This window comes from Mya arenaria, chromosome 8, assembly GCF_026914265.1.
Source record: "Mya arenaria isolate MELC-2E11 chromosome 8, ASM2691426v1".
NCBI classification, from domain to species: domain Eukaryota; kingdom Metazoa; phylum Mollusca; class Bivalvia; order Myida; family Myidae; genus Mya; species Mya arenaria.
Window position 1 is genome coordinate 43,165,461 of NC_069129.1, and position 26,828 is coordinate 43,192,288.

General features: G+C 38.3%; 2 protein-coding genes across 2 annotated transcripts in view; both read left to right on the plus strand.

The window, feature by feature from the left end:
• The window catches only part of LOC128243809 (beta-1,3-glucan-binding protein-like), an 11,766-nt gene extending 9,277 nt beyond the window's left edge, over nt 1-2,489 (plus strand). The window contains exons 9-10 of the mRNA XM_052961766.1: nt 487-788; nt 2,239-2,489. Coding sequence (XP_052817726.1) covers nt 487-788; nt 2,239-2,442 — 506 coding nt within the window. The 3' untranslated portion in view covers nt 2,443-2,489. The remainder of the gene's footprint in view (nt 1-486; nt 789-2,238) is intronic.
• Nucleotides 2,490-9,014: 6,525 nt separating this feature from the next.
• On the plus strand, nt 9,015-26,603 carry LOC128244213 (beta-1,3-glucan-binding protein-like). The gene is made up of 9 exons (XM_052962229.1): nt 9,015-9,164; nt 17,281-17,389; nt 20,054-20,163; nt 22,440-22,514; nt 23,333-23,393; nt 24,278-24,445; nt 24,622-24,699; nt 25,373-25,674; nt 26,348-26,603. Exons 1-9 carry the CDS (start codon nt 9,015-9,017, stop codon nt 26,558-26,560), a joined length of 1,266 nt encoding a protein of 421 aa, XP_052818189.1. The 3' UTR covers nt 26,561-26,603.
• Nucleotides 26,604-26,828: the final 225 nt, after the last annotated feature.

A 26,828-nucleotide genomic window follows, 5' to 3' on the forward strand; every position in this document is an offset into this window, starting at 1 on the left:
TTTTACTGCATAGCATTAAAGCACGTGGTTTGTGAATCGTATTACCAAAGACAAATATCATGGTCCTGACTGATGTGATAATACAATTGGTTGAACAAATTGAATTTTTCCTTTGGTCAATAGTGTTTTTGGAAAACGTTTAATTCAATAGGATCAGATTAGAGACTAAACTGATTAAGTACATGAATCCTCAGAAAAAGTCACTTTACTGGGTAATTATTCTTTATTGGCATTGGTTGAGAGGCTGTCAGGTGCACATCATCGAAAGGAATATTAACAGATTATTCCTGGATTACTCTAAGACGAAAATAAGCAACCTGTAATACAATTACCATCAGTAACGTTATTTCGTAATCATAACAATTTGGGCTTTTTGAATAAAAAAATAATATAAAACTTAAAATTGGTAATCACTCATTGCACGTGTATACTGCTACAACAAACACATGTATAATCTCTGATCAACAACGTCTCTACTCATAAAAGGTAACAGTTTTGCCCGAGACGGGGCCGGCCATGATCACGGGCGGAATCAGATCGGGTCCACAATGCATTGGGGTCCGGACGCCGGACAGAATAAATTTTACCTTACACATGGGGATAGGGACGATAGCACCTACTCAACCCAAATGCACACATACTGTGTGGACTGGACGCAAGATCATATCACCGTCTCTGTTGATGGACACCAAGTCATGACGACTGGAGGAAACTTCTGGCAAAAAGGTGGCTTTAGTGGCGGCAACATCTGGTCCAGTGGCAGCAATATGGCCCCTTTCGACCAGCCGGTGAGTTCAAACTGTCAGTTTATATATTTATAATGATAACGTCAAACTCATTAATAAAGAGTATATGCTTTTCATTTATTGAAAATTTTCTGAACGTTCTATAAATACCGTGCGGATAAGTCGCATTGCTATTCACTTACACTGCATGCCAGTTATTGAACGTTGTCCTTGACAACATGGTACAAAAAACGTTACGTTATCAGCGATCTTCCTTATTGAAATACTACACTCCAATTCTCGAAACTTCTTAAGATTAACAGGTTTAAGTAGCATATTTCAATAAGCTGTTTTACATACTTAAATTTGATAAATGAAAAATGATTTATTGTAAATATTATATATATTATTATTACTTAAAGTCTGAAAAGTCTTATAAAAGTAAATATAATACAAACAATAGGAAAACAAAAATAGTGAGCTTAGCTCAATCCTGTTTAAATCTGCATTCTCACAGATTGAATGTTTTGACAACTTTTTTGTTATTTATTGTCTTGGAACGAGCCGATTTATGCGAGAATGCATGGAAACCAGTTATATAAGACTGCTGACAAAAAATTAGATCGCAGATTTTTATATTTAAGTTAAAAAAAATGATGTTTTATGCATTTTTCTTAAACCGTTCGTAACGGTTTAAGCCATAAAACATTAATTTTCGAACGGAAATATGAAAAACTGCGATCTGATTGATCTTTTGTCAGCCATCTTTTATCATACCTGGTTTGCAGGTATTTACGCAAAAATTTGCTCTTTCCAAGACAAGAAATAAAAAAAGTTGTAAAAGCGGTATATCTGTGAGAGTGCAGTTTTAAGAGACTTAAGAAGTTTTGAGAAATTGGGGCCAGTTTTATAATCTTTATATCTCGGGATTAGAGAGTGTATTTAAGGAATGAAATGCGGGATTGATGTCATTATCGGGGGTATGAACGTATTTGGGCTGGTTAAAGTACGCGTGGAGTCCGATTCACTTTTAACCGTAATATTAAACACATATGACAACAAAACATTTACCATATTATAAATATACACTTTCTTACATGTTGATTTAAGTTTTTCGGTGCCTGCTCACACAATGCAAACAAAAACAAGATAAACAATTTTTAATATGATTCGCGATCCGAACATATCCAATTTGTAAGATGTTGGGTTCATCGGCTGTTAATTGTAATTGTCGAAAGGCAGTTCATTTAAGGTATGGGAGTTGAGGTGTAAATATTACTAGTATAATTAAAATGGTCATTGGAATAGAAAAAAATGATTTCATACAAATGATATGTTTTAAACTTCGAACATAAAATTTACACCCGATTTTTGAAATATAGATAAATGAAACATTGCACAAACGTTTTGCTTGAATTTTCTTTTTTTCAATTATTGTCTCATAACGCAAAATTCTGTGTTTCATACGGGTCTGTCTGATATTTATAACAACAATAATAATATTTGTTTTCAGTTCTACCTTATACTAAATGTGGCCATCGGTGGCACGAACGGGTTCTTCCCCGACAACTGGTCGTATAACACTCCGAAACCCTGGAACAACAACTCCCCGGCGGAGGGGGCAGACTTCTGGAACGCACGTCACAACTGGCAGCCGTCATGGCAAGGCGACAACGTTGCCATGGAAATCGATTATATAGAGATGAATCAATACTAATATAGGTAAATGTTATACAAAGGAAGTAATAAAGGACGTATCTCAGACTTATGTACAGTAAAAACCCTTTATGCGACCACCCCGATTTCACGACCAACCCGCTAATGAGACCGATTTTTTTCAGACCCGATCTTTTTCCTCTATAATTCAATGGTCTCAATAATGCTGGCTTACGCAAATATCTGATGCTCACTTCTTGAAATTCAGTCGAACCCCGATGGCTCGAACTCACAAGGACCGGTTAAAATACTTCGAGCCTCGGAATATATGAGCCTAGCGGGAGTTCTTACCTACAGTAGAAAGAAATCGGTCCATAACATCAAGTTCGAGCAAATGAGGAATTCGAGCGAAACGAGTTCGAACCACTGGGGTTCGACTTTATAAGCGCTGAATGATAATTTTGATGTTACTATAACGATTATTTTTTCAATCCTTTAAAGCTGCGCTCTCACAGATTGACCATTTTTACCTTTTTTTATTTTTTTGTCTTGAAAAGAGCAATTTTTTGCATAAATATCTGCAAACCAATGATATAAGGTTGCTGACAAAAAAATCTGATCGTAGATTATCATATTTCCGTTCGAAAATTAATATTTTATGGCTTAAACTTACGGTTTCAAGAAAAATGCTTAAAACATCATTTTTTTTTACTTAAATATAAAACTCTGCGATCTGATCGTTGGTCGGCAGTCTTATATAACTGGAAACCAAAAAATAAAAAAAGTTGTCAAAACGCTAAATCTGTGAGAGTGCAGCTTTAAAAAGAAACATGATCGGCATTGTAACTCATTTTACAACATATAATTATCGGGGTAAAATTGACTGACAATAGTTTCGTTTTAAGAATTTTGCCAGAAAGCATTATGATAAAAAAAATGCTGCCTGCTGTGAGACTCGAACTATCGACGTCTTTTTTTGTAGTTAAGATTGTCGCCAGTAGAAAAGTTTGGTTAAGGGCCTTCCACAGCGCAAACGTCGTTTAACGGACCAAAATTAAATATGTTTACATTTTATTTGTTTTTAGCTTTGGAGTTCAATATTTAGCAAGCATTATTTATATATCCGCTGCAAAATGTGTAGCTGTAATTAGGAGTTGAGCAAATTTAAAAAAAAGAGGATTTTATCAGATTTCCACTCAAAAAGCATTTGCATATTTCCGGAAATGTCTTGGTACAAAATGAGTATGTTTTGGGGTCAAAATTGTCAGTACTATCAATCAACAATCATTTTTGTCTTGATGTTTGCAGCTATTTTAGGAAAGATATTTGCATTTTTTTTTGTAACCAGGAAATGAATTTAATTCACTATTTTTTATTATTTTATTGAAAATCTTTCTGATTTGAAAAGAACCCACAAGAAATTGTTGATGAGGTAGTCTTGGGCATTTTGACACACACACAAAAAACAAAGTTACATTGTCGACAGACTTTCCGAAAAAAAATGTGAATGCTTTTTTTATCCAGAATCTGATAAAATCTTATATTATAAAAAACACTTTACTTCCCCAAAAAAACGTCACAAATAATATACGCTTTACTCCCGAAAAATACCATTCCTCAAAACAAAATAAACATGAACTTTTCAAATCTTTTAAGGGCCTTCCCAACCCTCTTTCGCACTGTGGAAGGCCTTTAAAGATTTAAGATCCAAAGCGTTTGTACGTCTGAAATGAGTTTGCAATCCCAGCTTTATATCGGATAAATTTAACCACATCGCGGTTACCGACAAATTATAAGCAGCTCTCTGATTGGCTGACTGAAAGGTCGCCGGAAGATGAGTTCCTTTGCGTAAACCTCAGGTCTAATGACGAAATGTATATTCAGGATATGATCGTTATTAAATTGAGAATTGTCTCGCATATATCCGATGAAAACTTGTCAATTTGAATGCATTTAATGTACAGCTAATATCATTAAAGACTAGAAAGCGTACACAAATCGATAGGACATCGAACGTCAGAAGGTTTCCGATACAAACGTGTAAAGGGCATTTAACTGCGTCGCTGCTAAACTCTGACTTTGTTGGAAATTCCGTTGTCATAAAGGACAGCTACACTGAGTATACAGTTGCTTGTTATAGCGCAGAGAAAAAGTATCATAAATGTAAATGACCAGGAGGGTCACTGCTGTCCCTGTAAAACACAGGGACATCTCCTCTAAAACTACTTGTCCAAATTCAATGAAACTTTACTGGAGGCTTCCTTAGGTAACTTTCTACGAAAATACAACAAAGGGTCACGATTTATCAACAACAGCAACAATAGCAACAACAACAAAATGGTAAGTATGTATTTCTTCATAATACACAATTATGTATTACAATAAGTATGTCACTAGGTCAAAGGTTAAAACAGACCTTGTTAGAACTTTCTACCCAAGCCTTGTTAGCGTGATTGAATCTACGAAAACATGGTCAAGAATTACTGGTCATGCCAGGTCGAATGCTCCTCTTTAATCCCTGTGAAACTTTGTCAGAATTATGTGTCTATGTAATTAAGGTCACGCACTTAATTGGAATAATGCAAGTTTACTCTTTGATTAGTATGCAATCAGGTCAATATAACAAGTTTGGTCAAGATCGGTAATGAATAATTGTATGTCCATAGTATGACCCATTCAGGCGCGTAGCTGCCTATACGCTAGCACGCGGCTGAATCCACATGATTCTGCCAAAAAATAAAACAAAAATCAGCCAAAGTTGACTACATGATCCTATTTAAAACTGTCCATTTTCCAGTACTAAATAAAGCACCTCACAACGCCCGGAATGCGCCATATTGCACAATTGTTTTCAATATTTTCGGAGGGGGCATGCCCCCATATCCCCATATCCCCCTAGCACAATTATGAATCCACATAATTAGAGGATTAGCTACGTCCCTGCCATTTAAAACACACATCTTGGTTTAGATATTACTCATGTAAGCGATATAGGACCTTTATGAAACTTCTGTTACTTCATTTAAGTGTTAAGCAACATTGGTTGACGCGATTAAAAGGCTAAGCCTGGTGATGTTAGATTGCCTTATCATGCTTAATAAATCAGCACTCAAGCAGCATTTCTTTCTTTACTTTAATAGTGTAAAGTCAACTATTTAATTGGTAATACTAGGCCACCGACCCAAACAACGTGGCATTCCGTCTCCGTGGCCTAGTGGTTAAGGCGTCCACCTACGGAGCAGAAGGTCGTGGGTTCGATCCCGGGCCGCGTCATACCGAAAGACGTTAAAAGTTGGTACAAGTAGCTCTCTTGCCTGGCGCTCGGCATTTATAGGGTAGTGCTTGGGAAAGTGGTGCACTCAGTACTGGTTCAACCCAGGAAAGTTGTATCCCTTATATCGGTGCTTTACACCGAGCACGTTAAAGAACCAAGAGGTTTCTTCGCAAAGAGCTAGGGTATCGCACCCGGATCTTTTGTATCTCACTCTGTTTCTTCAAGTCTTCAAATGATTTGACTGCGAATGCTGTCACTTCTATCTCATATCACTTATGGCATTTAAACACAATTTAAGTCACGGCGGGGTCAAGCCATAATGCAACATAGGTTGACGCGATTAACCTGGTTGTCCGGTTAGCGCAGTGGTTAGCGCACTCGCTTCTCACCTAGGCGACCCGGGTTCGATTCCCGGCTCGGGCGCATGTGAGTTTGGTTAGTGGTCACCAAGCCGGACAAGTGGGTTTTCTCCTGGTTCTCCGGTTTCCCCCACATTACAAGACCACACTCCCGCATAAAATCGTGCCAACGAGAGTGATTAATATAATGTTGTAATAACTTGTTGTACAATCGTTGTAAAATAAATATGTTTAAACTAAGCCATAATGCAGCCAATTGGACCTTGATAAACTCACATAAACAAACAAACAACAGCTTAAAGGGGCACAACATAGATTGGTGCAATTTTTTTTAAATTTCAATGCAGTATCATGCTAAAGTAATTTGACTTTTATAATCAAAACAAAAAGCATATGCTTTCTTTAGCGCTTTTTTAATTAAGAAATTTGTGACCACTTAGCTATTTAATGTTTAATAAAAGAAGGTATATTCATAACTTAATTTGCGTAATGTTTCGTAATGGCTTAATATCAGACCTTGAGAAGTATATAAGTAAAGAGGGCATTTAAATCTATGCTACTAGAGTACCAGTTGATTTAATGATATTTTATTGCATATAATCAAGTTTACATTTAACACATTCGAATGTATTTTTTTCAACATTTATATATATAAAAGGGTTGGTCCACAAGTTTTTACAACGTTAGAAATCGTCCCTCCCCTTTGTCAGAATAATCACTAACAAAATAATATTAGTCAATAAATGATCAATTTGCTATAAACTGGTACATTAAAAAAATCTGGAGTAAACTAATGGTATTAAAATAAGTTTTTTTTAATCAAGATACGACGTATTTAAAATGCATGTATAAAACCACGAAAAAAGGAAAATAGTAGAAGAACAAAAGTTTGTCGCAGTTGTCCCCTCTTTTAAATTCACACTTGTACGACAGCTATTTCGAAAATAGTTTGATATTCTTTATATATTTTTGAACTTATTTAAAGATGAACTTATTGTGTCATTAAACGACTGATGAAGCCAAACAATAGTTTGTCGACATTAAGTGGATGGAAGGCACGTGTTCCCATAAATATTTGTATTCGTTCTGTTATATATCCAGTGTATGTATACCACGTGATAAATTACGTCATATATGCTACGTCGGAAGGCAACATTTTGCTTAAAATAAAGATTTAAAACAAAGATAAGTTTTCTTTTACTACACCATTTTAAATGAAACAAAGGGCAGTCTATGCCGCTTAAAGAGCACCGCCTTCGTTATATTACCGGAGTTTGGTAAGGTGATTAGTTTCATCAAATACGCCGTTTTGTGAAAAGATTTGTCGAAGTGTTTCAGAAACTTAACTCTCAATCAAACTTTGGTGAAAGACCAAAGGCGGTGCTCCGTAAGCAGCGTAGGCTGCGCTACGTTTCATTTAAAATGGTGAAGAAATAGTTATCCTAGTTCAAAGTCTCCAATATTGCCTTCCGACGTAGCATTTATGTCGCAATCTGTCACGTGGTTTACACACACTGATATCTGTTGCACTGGAATAACAATTGTTAGGCGTCTTTAATATCGGCTCGACACATTAATAGTTTTGCATTAAATGATTGTAATGGAGGTCAGCGTTAAGGTTGCTATAATTTAGGATTTAGTAGTAATTTAAATCTAAGATACCAAAGCCTGGAGCTTTTAATCAACAAATGTTGATATAATGCAATGCTCATAGCATATAAACATTCAACACAATGAATAGAGAAAGTACAGATTTCTTGATATTTGCTTAAATATCGTATTTGAAGACCACAATTTTCATTAGTGTCAACAACGCGTATGGTTGTAATCACTTATTTACAGCTTTGTTGTTGCGTGATTGGTTGATTGACACTATCACGTGATGTTATCCATGTATTGTTAAGAGGTAAACTACCTACTACATTTGTTAAATTTCCAGTGGCCTTTAGGTTTATGCGTCCATTGTTTATTTTTTCTTCACTTTTCCGGCGTTGGCTCGCGCCCCACTAAAACCAATTTTTTTTTTTACGTTGTTTACACTTAAATAATAATGAACAATATTTCCACTTACATATTGAGCAATGCAGTGTGTTCTAACCACTTACTTGTCACGTGTTTTGATTGTCGAATGTTGTTGTTCACATCGAAAGGGTTAATCGAAAACTTCTAGGAGACAGTGTATTTAAGTATACTGGGGACCTTTTAATGTTCAGGGCGGTTCCAGGATTTAACGTGAGAGGGGGCGTAACTTACGGGCGTTATATTTTGACTTGCGCCCTTGCCTTTGAACCGATTTGGTTTAAATTGTATGCCGGGAGCTTTGGGGTGTTCCCCATAAAACATTTAAACAATTTCTTGTCCGAAATGGTGCATTTTCGACGTATTTAATCACCTTTCTTCTCCTGAATTAAAATAAAAGTAAACCTGGACGATTTTTTTTTTGGGGGGGGGGGCACCGAGTGCTCCCCCTCCCTGGAGCCGCTAGTGTTGTTTAAATCTTTGTTTTTGTTTTCGTCCTCATATATGCTCCAGAATGCAATAAGCGTAAAGTATTAATATGCGACATTAATTTTTCTTAGGTGAATCATATTAATCGGCTTTGTAACGGCTTGAAATAATCTGCAGTCATTGGCACTTGACGAATAAAAAGACGCAGTTTCTTAAACAAAAAAAAATGCGGTTAGGAATTCGCAACGGGCGACAGGGGGAATTTATTTTTTTACTTCAATGGATGCAAATATGATTTGATCGAGTTTTGATATTTACTAGAATATGTTGTACAGCATTGAATTGAACGATCAAGTTGCGTTAAGGTTTCGATATTGAGTGTTTAAAAACTGATTTCGTTTTGGTGATTTTAAAAGCAAAATGGAACGTTAAAGATACTTTATAATTACTGAAAAGCCGTTATTTATCAGTGGAGTTTATAACCTCGTTACTTTAAGAAAGGAGTCCTGCTTTATTTGCATTAAAAGTAGTGCAAATCAGGATATTACAACAATGGAAAAAATGTTGTCAATCACGTGGGTGTTGATAAGCCTCCTCTGGCTGGATGAAGTAAGCGCCAAACCGACAGTCCTCCAGATGACCCAGAAATTAAACCGGAAAGTGAATGGATTGGAGAAAGCAGTAGCGAACATTGAGAAAATGGCGAGTGCAATTTGCGTTATACTCTATATGAAAAAACAATCAAACTTGTATTTACAGTCGAACACCGTTGGCTTGAGCTTATAGGGATTGGCGCAAAATACCTCGAGACTCGGTAAATTAGAGAAAAGCGGGAATGCTTATGGCCCAGTTACACAGAAGGTCGGTCCCCAATCGGTCATTTTACTCGCTGTTTTGATCGGTTGTCATGCGTGATTTTAGTTCTGGTTTTCTGTGTAACTGGCTATCGGCGATGGACAACTGTTCAATCGATTAAAAAAACATTTCATGTGTTGCTGGTAGGTGGCCAAAAGTTACTCAAACGGGGTTGGATCGGTGATAAGGATGTTTTCATCGATAAAAATGCTAAAATACTATCGGTTTTTATCGTTTGTAAATCGGAGCTAATCGGAGCTAAATCGGGCGTACCGCTGAATAATCGGTGTTTGATAGCTAGTCATCAGTGGTTAAACACTTTCCATCTGATATAGCCGGTGATTCACATGTGGTCATCTTTGTCCGATCGGCGATATCGGTAATTAATAGCTTGCATATCTCTTGATATAGGTTGCTGTCGGTTCTTTTATTAAAACAACATGTTTAAGTGATGAGAACCGATGATTTATTTGCAGTTGAGTACTTGACCGAATAACATCATGGAGAATGGCAGAGCCATCCAGCAATTCGTGTCATATTGCAGCAGCAGGCAATTCTCAATGTCAGATATGCTATTCAACTCGTTCAGCAGCCCATAGCTGTTCATAGACGCCGCCGAAGAAGACAAAGGAGATGGTGGACCAGGCCCTGGTTAACCCAGGAGAGAAGGCTTCAATTTGGACAGTATAGCACCATTATTGCAGAGTTGCGGGAAGGGGACACCAACTCCTTCAAGAACTATATGAGGATGACACCGGAAATGTTCGACGAGCTTCTGCAACGCCTCGCGCCCAGACTTCAGAAGTCGGACACCCACTGGAGAAAAGCCCTAGATCCCGGATTGAAGCTGGCGGTAACACTACGGCACCTAGCAGCAGGGGATTCCTACCCTTCCCTCTCTTATGATTTTAGGGTGGCTAGTTCAACAATTTCCCTCTTTATCCCAGAAGTCTGCGAGGCCATAGTACAATCATATAGCGAAGATGTCATCCCTATCCCCAATACACCTGAAGAATGGAGGCCAATAGCTGAAGAGTTTGAAAGGAGGTGGAATGTCCCTCATGCATGTGGAGCTCTTGATGGCAAACACATTGCTCTGAGGAAGCCCCGCAGATCCGGCTCTGAATACTACAACTATAAAGGATTTTTCTCAATTGTGCTCATGGCTCTTGGTGATGCCAACTACAGGTTTCTGTGGATAGACGTCGGAGGTCATGGGCACATGTCAGATGCCCAGATATATAACAATTCAGAGCTCAGTGAGATGCTAGAAGATGGAACCATTGGCTTACCACCTCCAGAACCTCTTCCAAATGATGATATGCCTTACTTCATTCTTGGTGACGATGCTTTTGGGTTAAGGACCTATTTGATGAAGCCCTTTGGAAGACGCGGCCTGGAAAGGGAGAAGCTCATAACCAATTACCGGCTATCTAGAGGAAGAAGAGTGGTCGAAAATGCATTTGGCATCCTGGCGGCCAGATTCAGAGTGCTTCTCACAACTATGCAGCAAACACCGGAAATTGCTGCAACCATAGTTGAATTGTGTGTGTGCTTGCACAATCTAATGAGGATTAGGTATCCCGGCCTACAACAAGCTCAACTGGACCAAGAGGATGACCAGCATAACCTTGTTCCTGGAGCCTGGAGAACGAATGAGATGCTGACTGCAATCCAGCAAGTAAGGGGCCATAATCGTGACGCAACCGACGCCAAACAGCAGAGGGAGTACTTATCCAAGTACTTTAATAGTGCAGCCGGGTCTGTGCCTTGGCAAGACAGAATGGTAAACTAGCCACAAGATAGTTTATAGTGAGATGACAGGACAGAAACAATATTCATACCTGAAATGACATTTGATTGTAGAGATCTTTTATCATATTGTACTGTTTTGTTTGTAAGTTAACAGCTGAAACTGTTTTGTTTGCAAGTTAACAGCTGAAACTGTTTTGTGCTACTTGATTTTAATAATAAAAACACAATTTGCCATTTACGTTGTTCATAGATTGTTATATCATTTAACCTGAGCTACACTTATTTAATTAAGGAATGAAGATAAAAACTTTACGTTTTCATAGAGGTATGAAAAAAAAAACTGATCACATACTATGAAACCGCAAAGCGGCTTCTTAGAATATGTGATTAGGGTGTTTTTCATACCTCGATGAAAACTAAAAAAAAATCCCTCCATTTTTTATAATTTAGCATTAATTATAGTGAATAATAAAACAATATGGTATGTTACAACGTTATTTGCAAGTCACGTTTTTCCAGCAGAACAACGTTGACGTCATCGCGCGTGCATTAATTTTGTTATGAGGTTATAAAAAAACATTCTCGATCAACACAGACAACCAATAGTGGTGAATACAAATACCTAAATTTTACAATTGTGTTATTAATTTGTGATTAATTGGGGAACTATTATAAAAACCAGGGGCCAAATAAACAGATAAAAATATACTCTCTGTACCTCAGTTTAATTGAAACAAATATATTGTTACGTGAAAAGCAAATTAAACAGTTTTCCATAAATGCAGTTACACCACCAATTACACAAACAGTCGTTCAAACATAAAAAGTACAACAAACAAAACTGCACTTCTTGTGGACTTCCTGTCCTCATGTTGTCATTCGTCTAAAGGTCTTCCGAGCCCTCCTCAGGCTGTGAGGAGACAGGGATACCAGCTGTCACCATGCTAGCTGTGAAAATGTCCTCAGGCAAGGTTTGTCGGGGAGCTGACTGTTCCTGTGACTGTGATTGTCCCTGGAGGTAACCTGGGTGTGTTTGGCGAATATAATCGCACCCCATAGAACCCCACACGCCTACCACCATTAGCTGCTGACTACAACGGACAAGAGCCTGGATACCCTCATCAGGCGCTGTATCGACTACATTGGCTCTCTTGGGGTCACGCACAAGTGGAGGTCGCGTGCATGTGGCAGGGTCTGAAGACGCAGAGATAGGAGGAGTACTATTTGGTCGCTCTAACGAAGCATCAGCTGCAGAGACGTCCTCTTCGGCTTCTTGTGTGGGGACAACTCGGTTAGTCTGGCCCTCGTCATCAAGGTCAGGAAGTTGGACGTGAAGTCTGGCTGCTCTTTTCTGCTTAATCTGTAAAACATTAAATACAATACTTTTTAGTGTTATGTACATTTAAAAACAGGGGACCGGTGTGGCGCCCAGTGGTATGGTATCCGACTCTCAATCCCTTGGTCTCTCACCCATGTGGGTTTGAGCCTCGCAAGGGGTGAACATCTTTATGTGAGAAAGCCTTCCGGCTGACTTGCGGTAGGTCAGTGTTTTCACCAAGTTGTTTGTCTGTGCAACTCAGACGAGATTCTGGAGTCTTCCTCCACTTGTTATTAGCCGAGCGTCGCGCAATGACTGAAATACTGTCGAAGTTACGTAAAACCCAACACAAACAAAACAAAAGAGCAAACGTTTAAAAACAATGTTGGAAACTGAAAACAAATGTGAAATAAAACAAAATGTACACGTTAAAATAATGTTTATATTTTATATTTAATAACTTTAACTGAAAACAAATTGTTTCACTTACGCTGCAAACAGTTCGGGATTTCACTGCACCTATGTGCGGAAGCAGAAACTGGAAACGTTCCCACAGTCTCCTGGCCTTGTCAGTGACTCCTTCTACTTCAAAACCACTCCCAGATGGAGTGACCTTCTTGTTCTTGATTTCACTCAGCTTGGACCTTGTGGACTGATACCACTGTTTGATATCCTTGGCATCACGGCCTATAAGTTCGCTCAGCTCCTCCCACTTCCTCTCCCTGGATTGTGTATCCCTCCATTGGTCTCTGTGTTTGTCGTACAGGAAGTCATTGGCTAACAAGAACTCACGAATCTTGTCCTGATCTTCCTCGGAGATGATACTGAAAGTACACAACAAACAAAACAAAGCATTTGAAAATAATTACATAGGATGAGAACACATGCATTTTCCGTCATATCTCAACACGGGCTCGACATAATTTTTTAAATGGAATGATTAAGCAAATCACGAGCTTAACATGAATGAAAAAATGGTAGGAGTTGACATATTTTTTTAAAATTTATTTAAAATTAATTGCAATGAATCAGTTTTATATTTTTAAATTAATTAGATATTGCTGAAGTGCATGTAATGCTACTAACACTATGCGATTTCTGGGCTTCTTGGTCTTTGACTTGGGTTTGGTGTTCTGAGTGACGTCTTCCTGTGTCTCTCCACCATCCGTACTGTCATGAACATCAGAGGCATCGTCATGAACAGAATCACAGGATTCTTTGCCGACTACTGTAGAATCATTCCCACTCATCATAGGAGAGACGTTACTAGGTTCAAGAACATCCACTGAGCAGTTCTCTGGGGAATGCTGCTGCTTGGATCCGCCACTACCGCTTCCGTCTTTAGCACCAACTGTACCACTGGCACCGTGGCAACAAGCACTTCCCCTGACGATGGATCTTTTTGTGATCTGTGGGACCTCATCAGAGGCAGTCATGGGGGTCTTGCATTTGTCGGATTTCTTAAATTTCTTTTTTGCAGGCATTGTCAGAGAAGTTAAGTCCAATGTGGCGCGGATTAAACTACTGCAGAAACTGGAGCAAAACTACTGGCGACGGCCTATATAATACCGAGCAACACCCGACATCACCAATCGAACGCCGTTCTGTCTCCGACTAGCCACCGATTAGTCACTCACAAAATCTGACTGGTCACCGATCAAAAGCGTCTGGCAACCGATCAACAGCCGATGAGTACGTATAAATACCGATTGGCCATTTACAAATTAAACCCACCGATGACACGATGGCGGCAATCGATCGATCACAGATTGAATCCCTATTAACCACCGATCAAAACCGACGAAATCCCGCATTTTGATTTTCATCTTTATTCTATCGGTGGTAAGTATTAGTTGATCGGTTGCCTATCGGTGGCTCATCGGTGATATCGGTTGTAGACAGGTTGTCAATCGGTAATTTGTAAACTAATTTCACCGATCGAGAATTTTAAACATGTTTAAAAATCCCAATCGGTTATTTTTCACCGATATAACTTATCTTTTCCCAATAGCAGTTGATAGGTGGAAAACAGGTGACCAATAGGTGATATCAATGTTAAATACGTTGTCATCGGTTCACTTCTAAAAAAACCCCGATCAATCACCGATGGCTGTGTGTAACTGGGGTGTTACATTCAGTGTAATGAAATCTGTCCTTTACATGCAATTCGAGGTAACGAGGTATTCGAGCCGACGGGGCTCGACAGAATATTTAATGAACAATCAGTTCATTTATATAAAGAACATAATTCGGACTTCAAAGTGTTGGGTGAGGTGCCATATTTATTTGTATATTTCGGATGTATCGAATGCTCGTTGACTCGAAGTATATCTTGAGGTCCCGAAGATTTCGAAGTAACTGCTTTCGACTGTAAATCTTTAATTTTAAATCTATTTAAATTAAAACACACACCTCTGATCTAATTTATCAACATTTCAAAATAAATAGTATTAGTCACAATTGTTATAACCACGTTTTGGGAAAATGAACTTGTCTACATATCCTAATACGTCGGTGAAATACTATTTACTAATCATTTTCAACGGTAAATACATATGACATTGTGATATTTGTAGCCAAAAGGGGCCTGCCTTCAAATGTACAAAATTTCCGCTTTATCCATATCAAATTAGCAAAGCCAAAGGTGTTACCATAGTTGTGAAGTTATTTGGAAATTTCGCCGCTTACAGAGCGCCGCCTTCGGTATTTTACCAGAGTTTGATTGAGAGTTTAGTTTCTTATAATACGTGAACAAATCTTTTCGCAAAGCCGCAAAGATCAGCCACTGTCAGTAGGGACACAGGCGCTGCACTTTGTCGTTTCATCTAGGATTCCAACAATTGACTAAAAGTCAAGTGAGCTAGCGTAGAGACCATCAATATTTAAACACATTTTGCACAAACATTAGGCCATGCCAAATTGGAATTTTGTTAAGCGTCAACTTAAGTTTGCCAAACCTAGCTACCTATTCAAAAACACACACAAACTCGTTACGAAAACCCCCCAGGTATTCTCAGATAATTAGCAATGCATAGATGAATGAAACATCATCAAAACAAAACAAAATGGTTTGTTTCATAACTAGATTTATACAAGAATAAATCAAACTTAAAATTGACTAGTTTTCATTAAATCGTTGTCGGATCTTAATTTCGGATCTCGGACATCAAAAAAGTCGAGATTTTGTTTTGTTTAAAAAAGTGTTTTTTTTATTTGGCTCGAGGAGCGTAAAACCTAGGCGCACACGGACGCCTAACAAAATTCCAATTTGGCATTGCCTTATTATTTACCAACAAACTTATGTCGTTCAATAACCGTAAGTTTTGTCAATAACCGTTTTCTGTTAGGCTTCGTGTCACAACGAACAAATAACGGATCATTCGGAACTCCTCTGCCATTTTTATCGAAAACAACCGCGGATGTATGCCGGTACATCAGTAGAAGTAGTTCGTAATGTTTTGAATGATATCATTAATTAAATGCAGTAGTTTAGCTTATTTTTGTTGATCTAAGTTTTAACTAATTGCCAGTGAAGTGTATTATTGCAAACATATTGAAGATAACCAAGAGTCAAGTCATTAACTATAACTGCAAAATAAAAATTACTACGCGATCTACTTGCAGCGGAATTAGACATACCAATTTCTGAGTATGTAAACCGTCCAAATACATCCGGGTTTTTTTCGATAAAAATGGCCGAGGAGTTCCGAATGATTACTGTTTGGCGTATTGAATGCAAACCATCGTTCTTAACATTGTTATATTGTTGTTGCTACACCATTAAGGTAATCTTATTGTCATCTTTAGTTCAGTAATCGTTTTTCTTTTAATCGGTCTTTGTTTTAACAGTAATAAAAAGAGGGTTTTTTTTATAAATTTTCGTCTTATCCTTTGGTGATTAACAGTATTATATTTGTAAAAAATGCTTTCTTATCAATGGTGTCGTCCTGTTTGTCTGAATGACGGCATGATATTATATTATGTTTATGACGTCATCAGAATTAAATTGATAAAATACTGAATGTTTTAAAAGTGTTTTAAGAGGATAAGAACAATTTTAATTTTCGTTAAATGATTGTTCTCACTCATAATTGTTTTATTTTCTTTAGGGATACATGTTTGCAATTGTCAATGGGGAAGTGTGTTCGGATAAATTTTAGTTATGAAAAAAAAGATTTGTTAATGATATCAACTCTTATTCAACTTAACTTAAAATTTGTCGTCAATAACCGTTTTGATGCGTGTAAAACTTCCAAAACGTCATATAAAACGCATAAGCCTAATGTTTAAAATAGGATATTATGTCCATGTTTATTCGGAATTTTTATATTCAAACTTTGTCAGAATGTACCCCTTGATGAAATATCGACCGCTTGTAAAAGTTGGTCACATGGGGTCAAAAACTAGGTGACTAGGTCCAATCTGGAACACACTAGAGGCATTATGTTTGGTCAAATATTCATGAAACTTAATCAGAATGTTTCATGAACATCAATAGATATATATTAATATTCAATAAAACCCATTCAGGCGCGTCTTTGATGCCTGACATCAACATTCGTCTTGTTTAATAAGATTTACAACAAGCAGAAACAGGTTATTATAAAGTAAATATGACATGTTAAAAAATTGTCGTCATACACTCACTCCGCCCATTCTTAACCATTAAAATATTACTTCAGGTCATGTAAGTGTCTTTAGAATACTACCTTATTGGCTGACACATTGTAAACACAAACTCTGACGCAGTGAGTGTGTATCGAATGAGTGGCAGAACGCGGACCTTCAAACACCCGCGAAACGTGTGGAAATTTTCATTAGCTGAAAATGTAGGTTGTATTCTAATTGTCTTACGTATTGTATTGATTTAATCAATTTGATATTTTACAGCTCGAGGTGATATCATCCCAGGTCAGTGAGTTGATCGAAGATAAGGACCAACTTACAGACTTGCTAGCAAACATTTCCCCTGGGTCAGGAGATCAGCCGGACATTGACAGTAAGAACTACTCGGTTATTAATTTATTGCGCTATGTCGCTAAATAACTAAGTACCATATGTCGCTATTTTTCCCCCATCAAGTTTGAGGTCCATGTGTTCTTCTTATATTGATCTGATGGGGCCTTTGTGTTCAAGGTCACTGTGAGTTTGACTTCTGACCTGCTGTCCTAAACTTGAATCAATAGAGGTAATCTGCAGGTTATCCCACCTCCCTTTGAGGACTAGACCAAAGCATACTATTGTTATCATCCCAACAAGCTTTGTGTGTTCAATGTCACCGCGACTGTGACCTTTGACCTTCTGACCTTATAAGTAAGTAAGTAAGTTAGTAAGTTGTTTATTAAAGTGACATGTGCATAACACAAATGATATTCACAATACAAATGTAAATGATGATAACACCCGGCCCATCGGGCCTATAAGTCACCTTAATGTTAACATTTCTCAAGCATTGGTACATATGTTAACATATATAAGTATGTAAGTCGCGGTGCTGTTTCTTTTTAGTGTGTACTATTAACAAATAAAAGTAATCATAATAATTTCCAGAATACCGAACAGTTAACGTGTTTATCTAACATCCTTCAGATAAATGAGGATACTTGGTCCTTTATGCAATGTTGAAATAAATGTTTAATACAAAATTTAACGACACAAGACATAATAATACAAGTGTAAATGCTATGTATATAGTGTACATCTTAGAGCATAAGTTTCCACAGTGTACTTCGCTAATGATGAAAAGTGACCATCTGTTGGTCATGACTAACCTCCCTACCAAGTTTGGCCCAAGCGTATTCTAGCTACCAGAAAGACATGGTTTGGCTACCAAGTTTGGCCTAAGCATACTCTAGCTACCAGTCAAACAATGTTTGGCTACCAAGTTTGGCCCAAGCATACTCTTGCTACCAGTCAGACAAGGTTTGGCTACCCAGTTTGGCCTAAGCATACTCTAGCTACCAGTCAGACAAGGTTTGGCTACCCAGTTTGGCCTAAGCATACTCTAGCTACATGTCAGACAAGGTTTGGCTACCAAGTTTGGCCCAAGCATACTCTTGCTACCAGTCAGACAAGGCTTGGCTACCAAGTTTGGCCCAAGCATACTCTAGCTACCAGTCAGACAAGGTTTGGCTACCAAGTTTGGCCCAAGCATACTCTAGCTACCAGTCAGACAAGGTTTGGCTACCAAGTTTGGCCTAAGCATACTCTAGCTACCAGTCAGACAAGGTTTGGCTACCAAGTTTGGCCCAAGCATACTCTAGCTACCAGTCAGACAAGGTTTGGCTACCAAGTTTGGCCCAAGCATACTCTTGCTACCAGTCTGACAAGGTTTGGCTACCAAATTTGGCCCAAGCATACTCTAGCTACCAGTCTGACAAGGTTTGGCTACCAAGTTTGGCCCAAGCATACTCTTCCTACCAGTCAGACAAGGTTTGGCTGCCAAGTTTGGCCTAAGCATACTCTCGCTACCAGCCAGACAAGGTTTGGCTACCAAGTTTGGCCCAAGCATACTCTAGCTACCAGTCAGACAAGGTTTGGCTACCAAATTTGGCCCAAGCATACTCTAGCTACCAGTCAGACAAGGTTTGGCTACCAAGTTTGGCCCAAGCATACTCTAGCTACCAGTCAGACAAGGTTTGGCTACCATGTTTGGCCCAAGCATACTCTAGCTACCAGTCAGACAAGGTTTGGCTACCAAGTTTGGCCTAAGCATACTCTAGCTACCAGTCAGACAAGGTTTGGCTACCAAGTTTGGCCCAAGCATACCCTAGCTACCAGTCAGACAAGGTTTGGCTACCAAGTTTGGCCCAAGCATACTCTTCCTACCAGTCAGACAAGGTTTGGCTGCAAAATTTGGCCCAAGCATACTCTAGCTACCAGCCAGACAAGGTTTGGCTACCAAGTTTGGCCTAAGCATACTCTTGCTACCATTCAGACAAGGTTTGGCTACCAAGTTTGGCCTAAGCATACTCTAGCTACCAATCAGACAAGGTTTGGTGTTAAAAACAAATGTGCAAAAAACCGTTGATTCCTTGAAGTAGGGTATAATTGATTTGATCTTTAGGGCAAACATTTTAAACATAAATTAGCAGAGTTTAGTCCATTTCACTAGAGAAAACCAATTCTTGGGCAAAAACTAGAGTGAAGCTATTGCTAAAAAGCAAGTTGCACTTTATTACATTTTTTTTTGTTGTAGATGTTTTAGGTCCGACAATACCATACAAAAACGTGCGTTGGTTGAAAAAAATAAGTTGTATTGAAAACAATTGTGTTTGTATTGTATCGTTGCATCACTAGAAGCTTGAACTGACTGTGTTAGAGCGCAGACCACCAGATAAGAGTTTTCAATGAATATTTCCTTCGATTTTGAAATTTGGAACCGAAGCTCTTGAATTGGCAGGGGCGTACCTAAGCATTCACCAGTATGCCCGGGCGTGCAAAACAATTTTGGTGCCACTTATATCCATTGTATTTTTACATATACTTTAGGAGGTTGTTAAATGGTGAGTGAAACCTACTTATTATACTAATTTCCCCCTGATGTCTGAGAAATAAAGGTAAAAAAGCATAGTGATAGTGTTTTACTGAGAAAACGTTTGAGTCCATTCGAATCTCCCAACATTACCAACACCTTAGGTGTCATAGTATTGTTTGAATTCAGAGGATGACAGTGGGTTGGACCGACCTACAAAGCGTCTTGTGCTCAGGGACGACTTCAACTCCCTGAACCTCGACAACTGGGACTATGAGGTCTCCATGTATGGCGGATATGTAAGTATACCCTTTCGAAAACCGTATTTGATTCTCCGCTTCGTTCGATTAGGTTGGGTGTGTTTGGTGAATAGCGGGATAGGGCATTCAATTTACATTTTACTGACCGTTCCAAGGCGGTACCTTACAATCCTTGATAAACATACCGAGTTTGTTGTATATAGTTTATATGCGCTATTTTGTTTGTGGAGTTCTGTGCTTTGTTCCATGTTCTTTGTTTGTGAGTTTTTGTTTTTGTATTCTATGTCTTTGGCGTTTACCCTGTGCCATTAAACGGGGTTTATGTTTAAACATTTGGCTACTGAGCTTGTGTCTGTAGATTTTCACATAAATACTGACAACTATTTTCCATAGAAATTGAAAATGGGGCGATGATGAATGTTCAAGTCATGCAAGTATGTTAATGAAATTAAGGCTTCTTGCTTTTTAAAGACACCGACTGCACGACGGACGACGGACATTCGTTGGAGACACAAAACTTTGTGGAACAGGATCAAAGTTCCACATAGGATAGACTATGAGTTTTGATAAATGTGAACGTTCTGAACAAACATCAATATATAATCGTTTAAAACTTGCATAAATTGCTAGAGCTTTATGTTGACAACGTAAACAATATACACGGCTGTCTTGGTATAGACCGCACAATAACTTAGAAAGCTTGATCTGAAATCAGGCTACTGGCAAAAGAACATGAAAGGCATGAAATGGATGCATTTTATGTAGCCGACCATGCATGCATAAATATATTTGTTTGACCGCGGGATTGTCAAACGCATTGTTTTCTTTTCAACGGCTGATGAAAACAATGTTTGAGAAAAAGTCAGTTTGAAAGATTTCTTGATTTAAAAAAAGGATATCATCATTTATTTTCTTAAATGAAATAGATACTACATTTTAAAAAGCTCGATTTCAGTTTCCTCAGATTAACAGATGATGTTAAAATCATACACTATACGAATGGAAAACTACAGAAACAAGTCCTGTAATCAAAAGTTTAGACAAAGACCCCGTTCAATGACTCAGGGTCAACAGCCGAAACTACTTACATAGGTCGCATTATCTTCCGATAATATTTCACAATATTTTAATTCGCACTTGAATTTCTGTACGATAAGATTTGCGTTCATTTTTAATGAACCGGTTGACCTTTCATGACCTGTCTATTGTCAGGTTTTTGTTTATTTTAATGTCCTTTTTCTCAATACAGCGCCAGCCTTTATATGAGACTCTTTAATTGTTGAACATCTTTACTCCTGATTCCTTTTCAATATATACAAGGCGCCTGGTAGAATAGCAGTAGGTACTCATTGTTTATTAGCGACTATAAATTAATTGCTAGATTTTCATCCCCGCCACCCCCCTCTTGTTTCCGCCGACCCTTAAATATCTATTGATTCAAATATATAAAAATATATTGAACTAGGGTCTGTTTCTGCGTATCTGTCCGGTACTGACCGGGAACAGCGTTTAATCGTACATAAGGTGGCCATATATAACATTAACATGTATAAAAAGGAGAATCGTTACGATCGTGTTCGTGGTCCGTCTAGAAACACAATCATGTATATGGTCCCTTATGCAATAAGAAAGAACATGAACACATATTCAACGGTGAAACTGACATCTAAAAATATAAAAAAAATAAAATTAGAACTTAAATTATATTGGGCTAACTAGCTGTTGGGTCAGCAACCGGCCTTATTAAAACTAGACCAATATGGGGCTCGAACCTTCGGCCTCCCGCCCAGAAGAAGGACACTCTAAAAACTAGGCCAGGAATTAAATATTATATTATGACTATCCATTAGTTCAGTTTTATGAAACAGTTCTGTAATTTTATTAACGACAGTTCCATCAAACCACACGTTTTCTTTATTAAAGTTACACTCGTATTCAAAATCAATACATACACATGTATAACTCATTTTGAGTGATAAACCTTTAACTACTTACTAAATAATGCATTTATGGAAAATATAATTTACTGATAACAGGGTTGTAACTGTATATTAAATAGCTGAAAGCGCAAAAATATTAAATGATTGGTGATTGCTAAAAGATTTACAGTGATCTACTATCGTCTCATCAGGAAATACCGTGTTTTTTTGCACATTCGTTTCAAATTAAACTCGGAATCTTTCATAAGAACCATTGTTCTTGACATTTATTCATCCTTTATGGTATATTTAAACATTTGTATTAATTGTAGTAAATCTTATTTGGAAGTAAGAGTGCATCTTTAATAATAATACGTAGTCTTTTGTACGTTTCAGAACTGGGAGATCCAGGTCTACACCAGAGATGTAAAGAACATCTTCACAACGGACGGATCTCTTTTCATTAAGCCCGTAAGATATAAGTGGTCAAGACTTCATATGTTATTAGTTTAGAATAAAATATAACTGGTTAAAACTAAACAAATATCTTGTAAATATACTAAGCACATATATTTTTACTCGTGTGCATTTAATATATACAGTAAAACTGCGATCGCTCGAGGACGCCGGGGACCGAGCCAAAACCTCGAGGATACGATGCAACGTTGGTATATTTTATCTGAAAATAGAAGAAAAAATGTGCGGGACCAAGCTCCGACCTCGAGGGACCGCCGGTTCTCGAACGACTGCTTGTTCGAACGACCGCAGTTTTACTGTACATCCTTTTACAACATCAAAACATACTTTACTTATTGTTTACATGGTAAAAACCGTAAATGAAGACAACTAATTCCACACGTACAAATTCTACAGAGATAAATGGCGATGATTAATATATCAAATGGATAAGTTTCATGTTTTACCATTTAAAATGCAGATATTGTTGAAAATAAAATCGAAAGACATGTACAATTTTACAGAGTGAAATAATGGTAAAAAGGAGTTAAACCATTTTAAATGCCTATGTTTTTTTCCACTTCAAAGGGTATGGGAATGGTGGCTTCGAGAATTAGGCGTCGTTTTGGCAAAAAAGGGGAAACATACTTACATGATTCGTATAATGTTCAATTTGTTTTCAAACCTTATATTCAACACACCAATCGACCTATTCATGAATGGCTATTTATTGATACATTTGCTAAATGTTATTAAAGGGGTCACTGCTCCTCAATATATATACATGTTACCTATAACCAACGTAACGACGCGTTATGACGTACATTTTCTAGACCTTGACGGCGGACTCGTACGGCGAGCAGTACCTCCATACTGGTACCATGAACGTAACTGGTATGTTATCCTTTTATATACATATCTATACAATAAGCTACGGTTTTCATTAGCATACACTATTAGACCTTATGTATTTCACAACGATTGTGAAGAAAGTTATGGTAACTTAAACCAAGTCACTCTCGTTGGCACGATGTTGCGCGAGAGTGTGATCTTGTGTTCTGGGGGAAACCGGAGTATCCGGAGAAAACCAAATTGTCCGGCTTGGTGACCACTAACCAAACTCACATGCGCCCGGCTAGGAATTGACCCCTGGCCCCAATTTCTCGAACATTCTTAAGCTTAACTCCCTTAAGTATCTTATTAGCAAAAGTACTTACTAAATATGGTTTTATTAAACAAAAAGTAGTTTTTCTTATTTATCTCAAATAGCATATCCTTTAATGGCCTTCAAACTCTTAAAAAGGGAAATATTACTAAATTTATACCAGATAAAAAATAGTGTGCTGAGCTTGATCCTGTTATAACAGACTTGATTCGAGAAATTGGGGCCGGGTCACGAAGTAGCGAGTGCGCTAATCACTGCGCTTACCGGGTCACGGAGAAGCGAGTGCTTTAACCACTGCGCTTACTGGGTCACGGAGAAGCCAGTGCGCTAACCACTGCACTTACCGGGTCACGGAGAAGCGAGTGCGCTAACCACTGCGCTTACCGGGTCACGGAGAAGCGAGTGCGCTAACCACTGCACTTAACGGGTCACGGAGAAGCGAGTGCACTAACCACTGCGCTTCCCGGGTCACGGAGAAGCCAGTGCGCTAACCACTGCGCTTTATGGGTCACGGAGAAGCGAGTGCGCTAACCGCTACGCTTACCGGACAACCCATTATTAATATTGCTCATACTATCAGATTTATCGGGCACATTCGCACTATACATTTCAGAAATGTGGGGCACCTGTACAAACGCAGCTGATTATGGGTGTGTCCGACACGGTCAAAACGGACTCCTCCCACCCGTCATGTCGGGAAAGCTGATGAGCAAAAAGACGGTCACATTTGGGGAGGTGTGCGTCCGTGCCCGTATCCCCCAGGGAGACTGGATCTGGCCTGGTTGGAATTGAAGATTACTTGTATTTTTATAACTGATCATGAATAAGCGATTTCATTTCTGTCTTTAATCAATATTGGTTCTTGAAGGCACATTGCCAGTCAATGTTTTTCTTGCCAAGCGTTTTGTTTTTTTGTAACTGGCATATGGTCTATAAACATACTGTTGTTTTGTTCAGCCATCTGGATGTTGCCCAGAAGCAACTACTACGGTGAATGGCCCAGGTCCGGGGAAATCGATCTCATGGAAAGCAGAGGTAAAATAATCATCTTCCTACCCAGGGGTGGGCGGGTTATACCACGTGATTAAAACTGCATATTGAAACAGAAAACAGATGCGTATTTCAAACATTTTTCAGCCTGCCGGACAAGACCGATTTCATTAATGTATGGCACGCAATTCTCAACGAACTGGATTATATCAAGCTCACTTTGACAATGTATTGTTTTGGAAATCTGTCTTCGGTTTTCTTCGGTTGTTAACCCACTAGTGTCAATCATTGAACATGTATACACGTCCCATTCGGATTTCCTCAGCCATTTTTATAGAAAACAACCGCGGATGTATATTGACGGTTTACATACTCAGAAATCGGTATGTTTAAGTCCGCTGCAAGTAGATCGAGTAATTTAGCAAATAAACTTACTGACTTAACTCTTAGGAATCTTAATTATGTTTGCAATAATACACTTCACTAGCAATCAATTTAAACTTAAATCAAGAAATACAAGCTAAAACACTATATTCAGTTAATGATATAATTTTAAAAAAATACGAACTACTTCAACTGATGTGACGGCATACATCCGAGGTTGTTTTCGATAAAAATGGCCGAGGTTTTCCGAATGCCAGGTTGTTTTCGATAAAAATGGCCGAGGAGTTCCGAATGTACACGTCCCTGAATAAAACACCGTCCCTCCATATGCCAGGGAACAGTGAAGCCAAAGACACCGACGGTAACGACCACGGAAGGAATGAGATCGGCTCCACATTGCATTGGGGCCCGGACGCCGGACAGAACAAATTTTACCTGACGCATGGGGAGAGGGACGATGGCACTTTCTCAACCGAAATGCACACATATTGTGTGGACTGGACGGAAGACAATATAACCATCTCCGTGGACGGAAACCAGGTCATGGCGACTGGAGGAAACTTCTGGCAGAAAGGTGGCTTTAGTGGCAGCAACATCTGGTCCAGTGGCGGAAATATGGCCCCCTTTGACCAGCCTGTAAGTGCGATCTATTTAAAAAAAATATAAATGTAATTATTACGTCAATAGTATTCTTAATGATCATATTGAAAATATGTTATTTTTTATTGAAATTTCTATGTAGGTTTCGATATGGCATACATATGTCCAGGCTTTATTTCAATAATCATTTAAAAGATCAAGGATTGAAAAAGAATAATGCCATGCCACATATATATCTAATAATATGTTACAGACGACAGTTTTATACCCGAACGATTACATGGCGATTTGACGATCTAGTATCATGTTCAAGTAAACATTGCATAAACTGTGTCGGCCATTTAAATGATATAATTTTTGTTTAAACAACTTGATTGAACTTGAACGTGTAAGTTTCCTTTATGTTATTTTTAATTCGCATCAAAACATTGTCTCTGTTTTTCGGTGATTTGGACTGATATCTTTAACAACCTGTGATCATCCTTTCTATAGTCGAACCCCGTTGGCTCGAAATCTCAGGGACCGGTGAAAATACCTTGAGTCTCGGGAAATTCGAGTCAAGCGGTAATGCTAACATTAAGCACATGTAGAAATAATCAGTTCTTTACATCCAGTTCGAGCCAACGAGGAAATCGAGCAAAGCGAGTTCGAGCAAACGGGGTTCGATTGTATTGCAAAAACCAAAACGCACACAAATGTTTGTTTTCAGTTTTACCTCATACTGAATGTGGCCATCGCTGGCAAAAACGGGTTTTTCCCCGACAACTGGACGTATAATTCTCCGAAACCCTGGAATAATACCTCCCCGACGGTGCCAGCAGACTTCTGGAGCGCGCGTGACAAATGGCATCCGTCATGGCAAGGCGACAACGTTGCCATGGAAATCGATTATGTGGAGATGTATGAATACGTATATAATTAAATGTAAAACAGATGGAGTAATAAAGTCAGCATTACAGAACCTACTTACGTGTTTTGATGTATACGTGTTAAAGTGACACTCTTACTCAAAATCAATACATACACATGTATAACAAACACCAATTTTGACTGATAAACCTTTAACTATGCATTTATGAAAAATATTAATTACTGATAACACAACTGAAACCGTGTATTTAATAGCTGAACAATCAAAAGTATTAAATGATTGGTGAGTGCTCAAAGATTTACTGTGGTCTACTATCGTC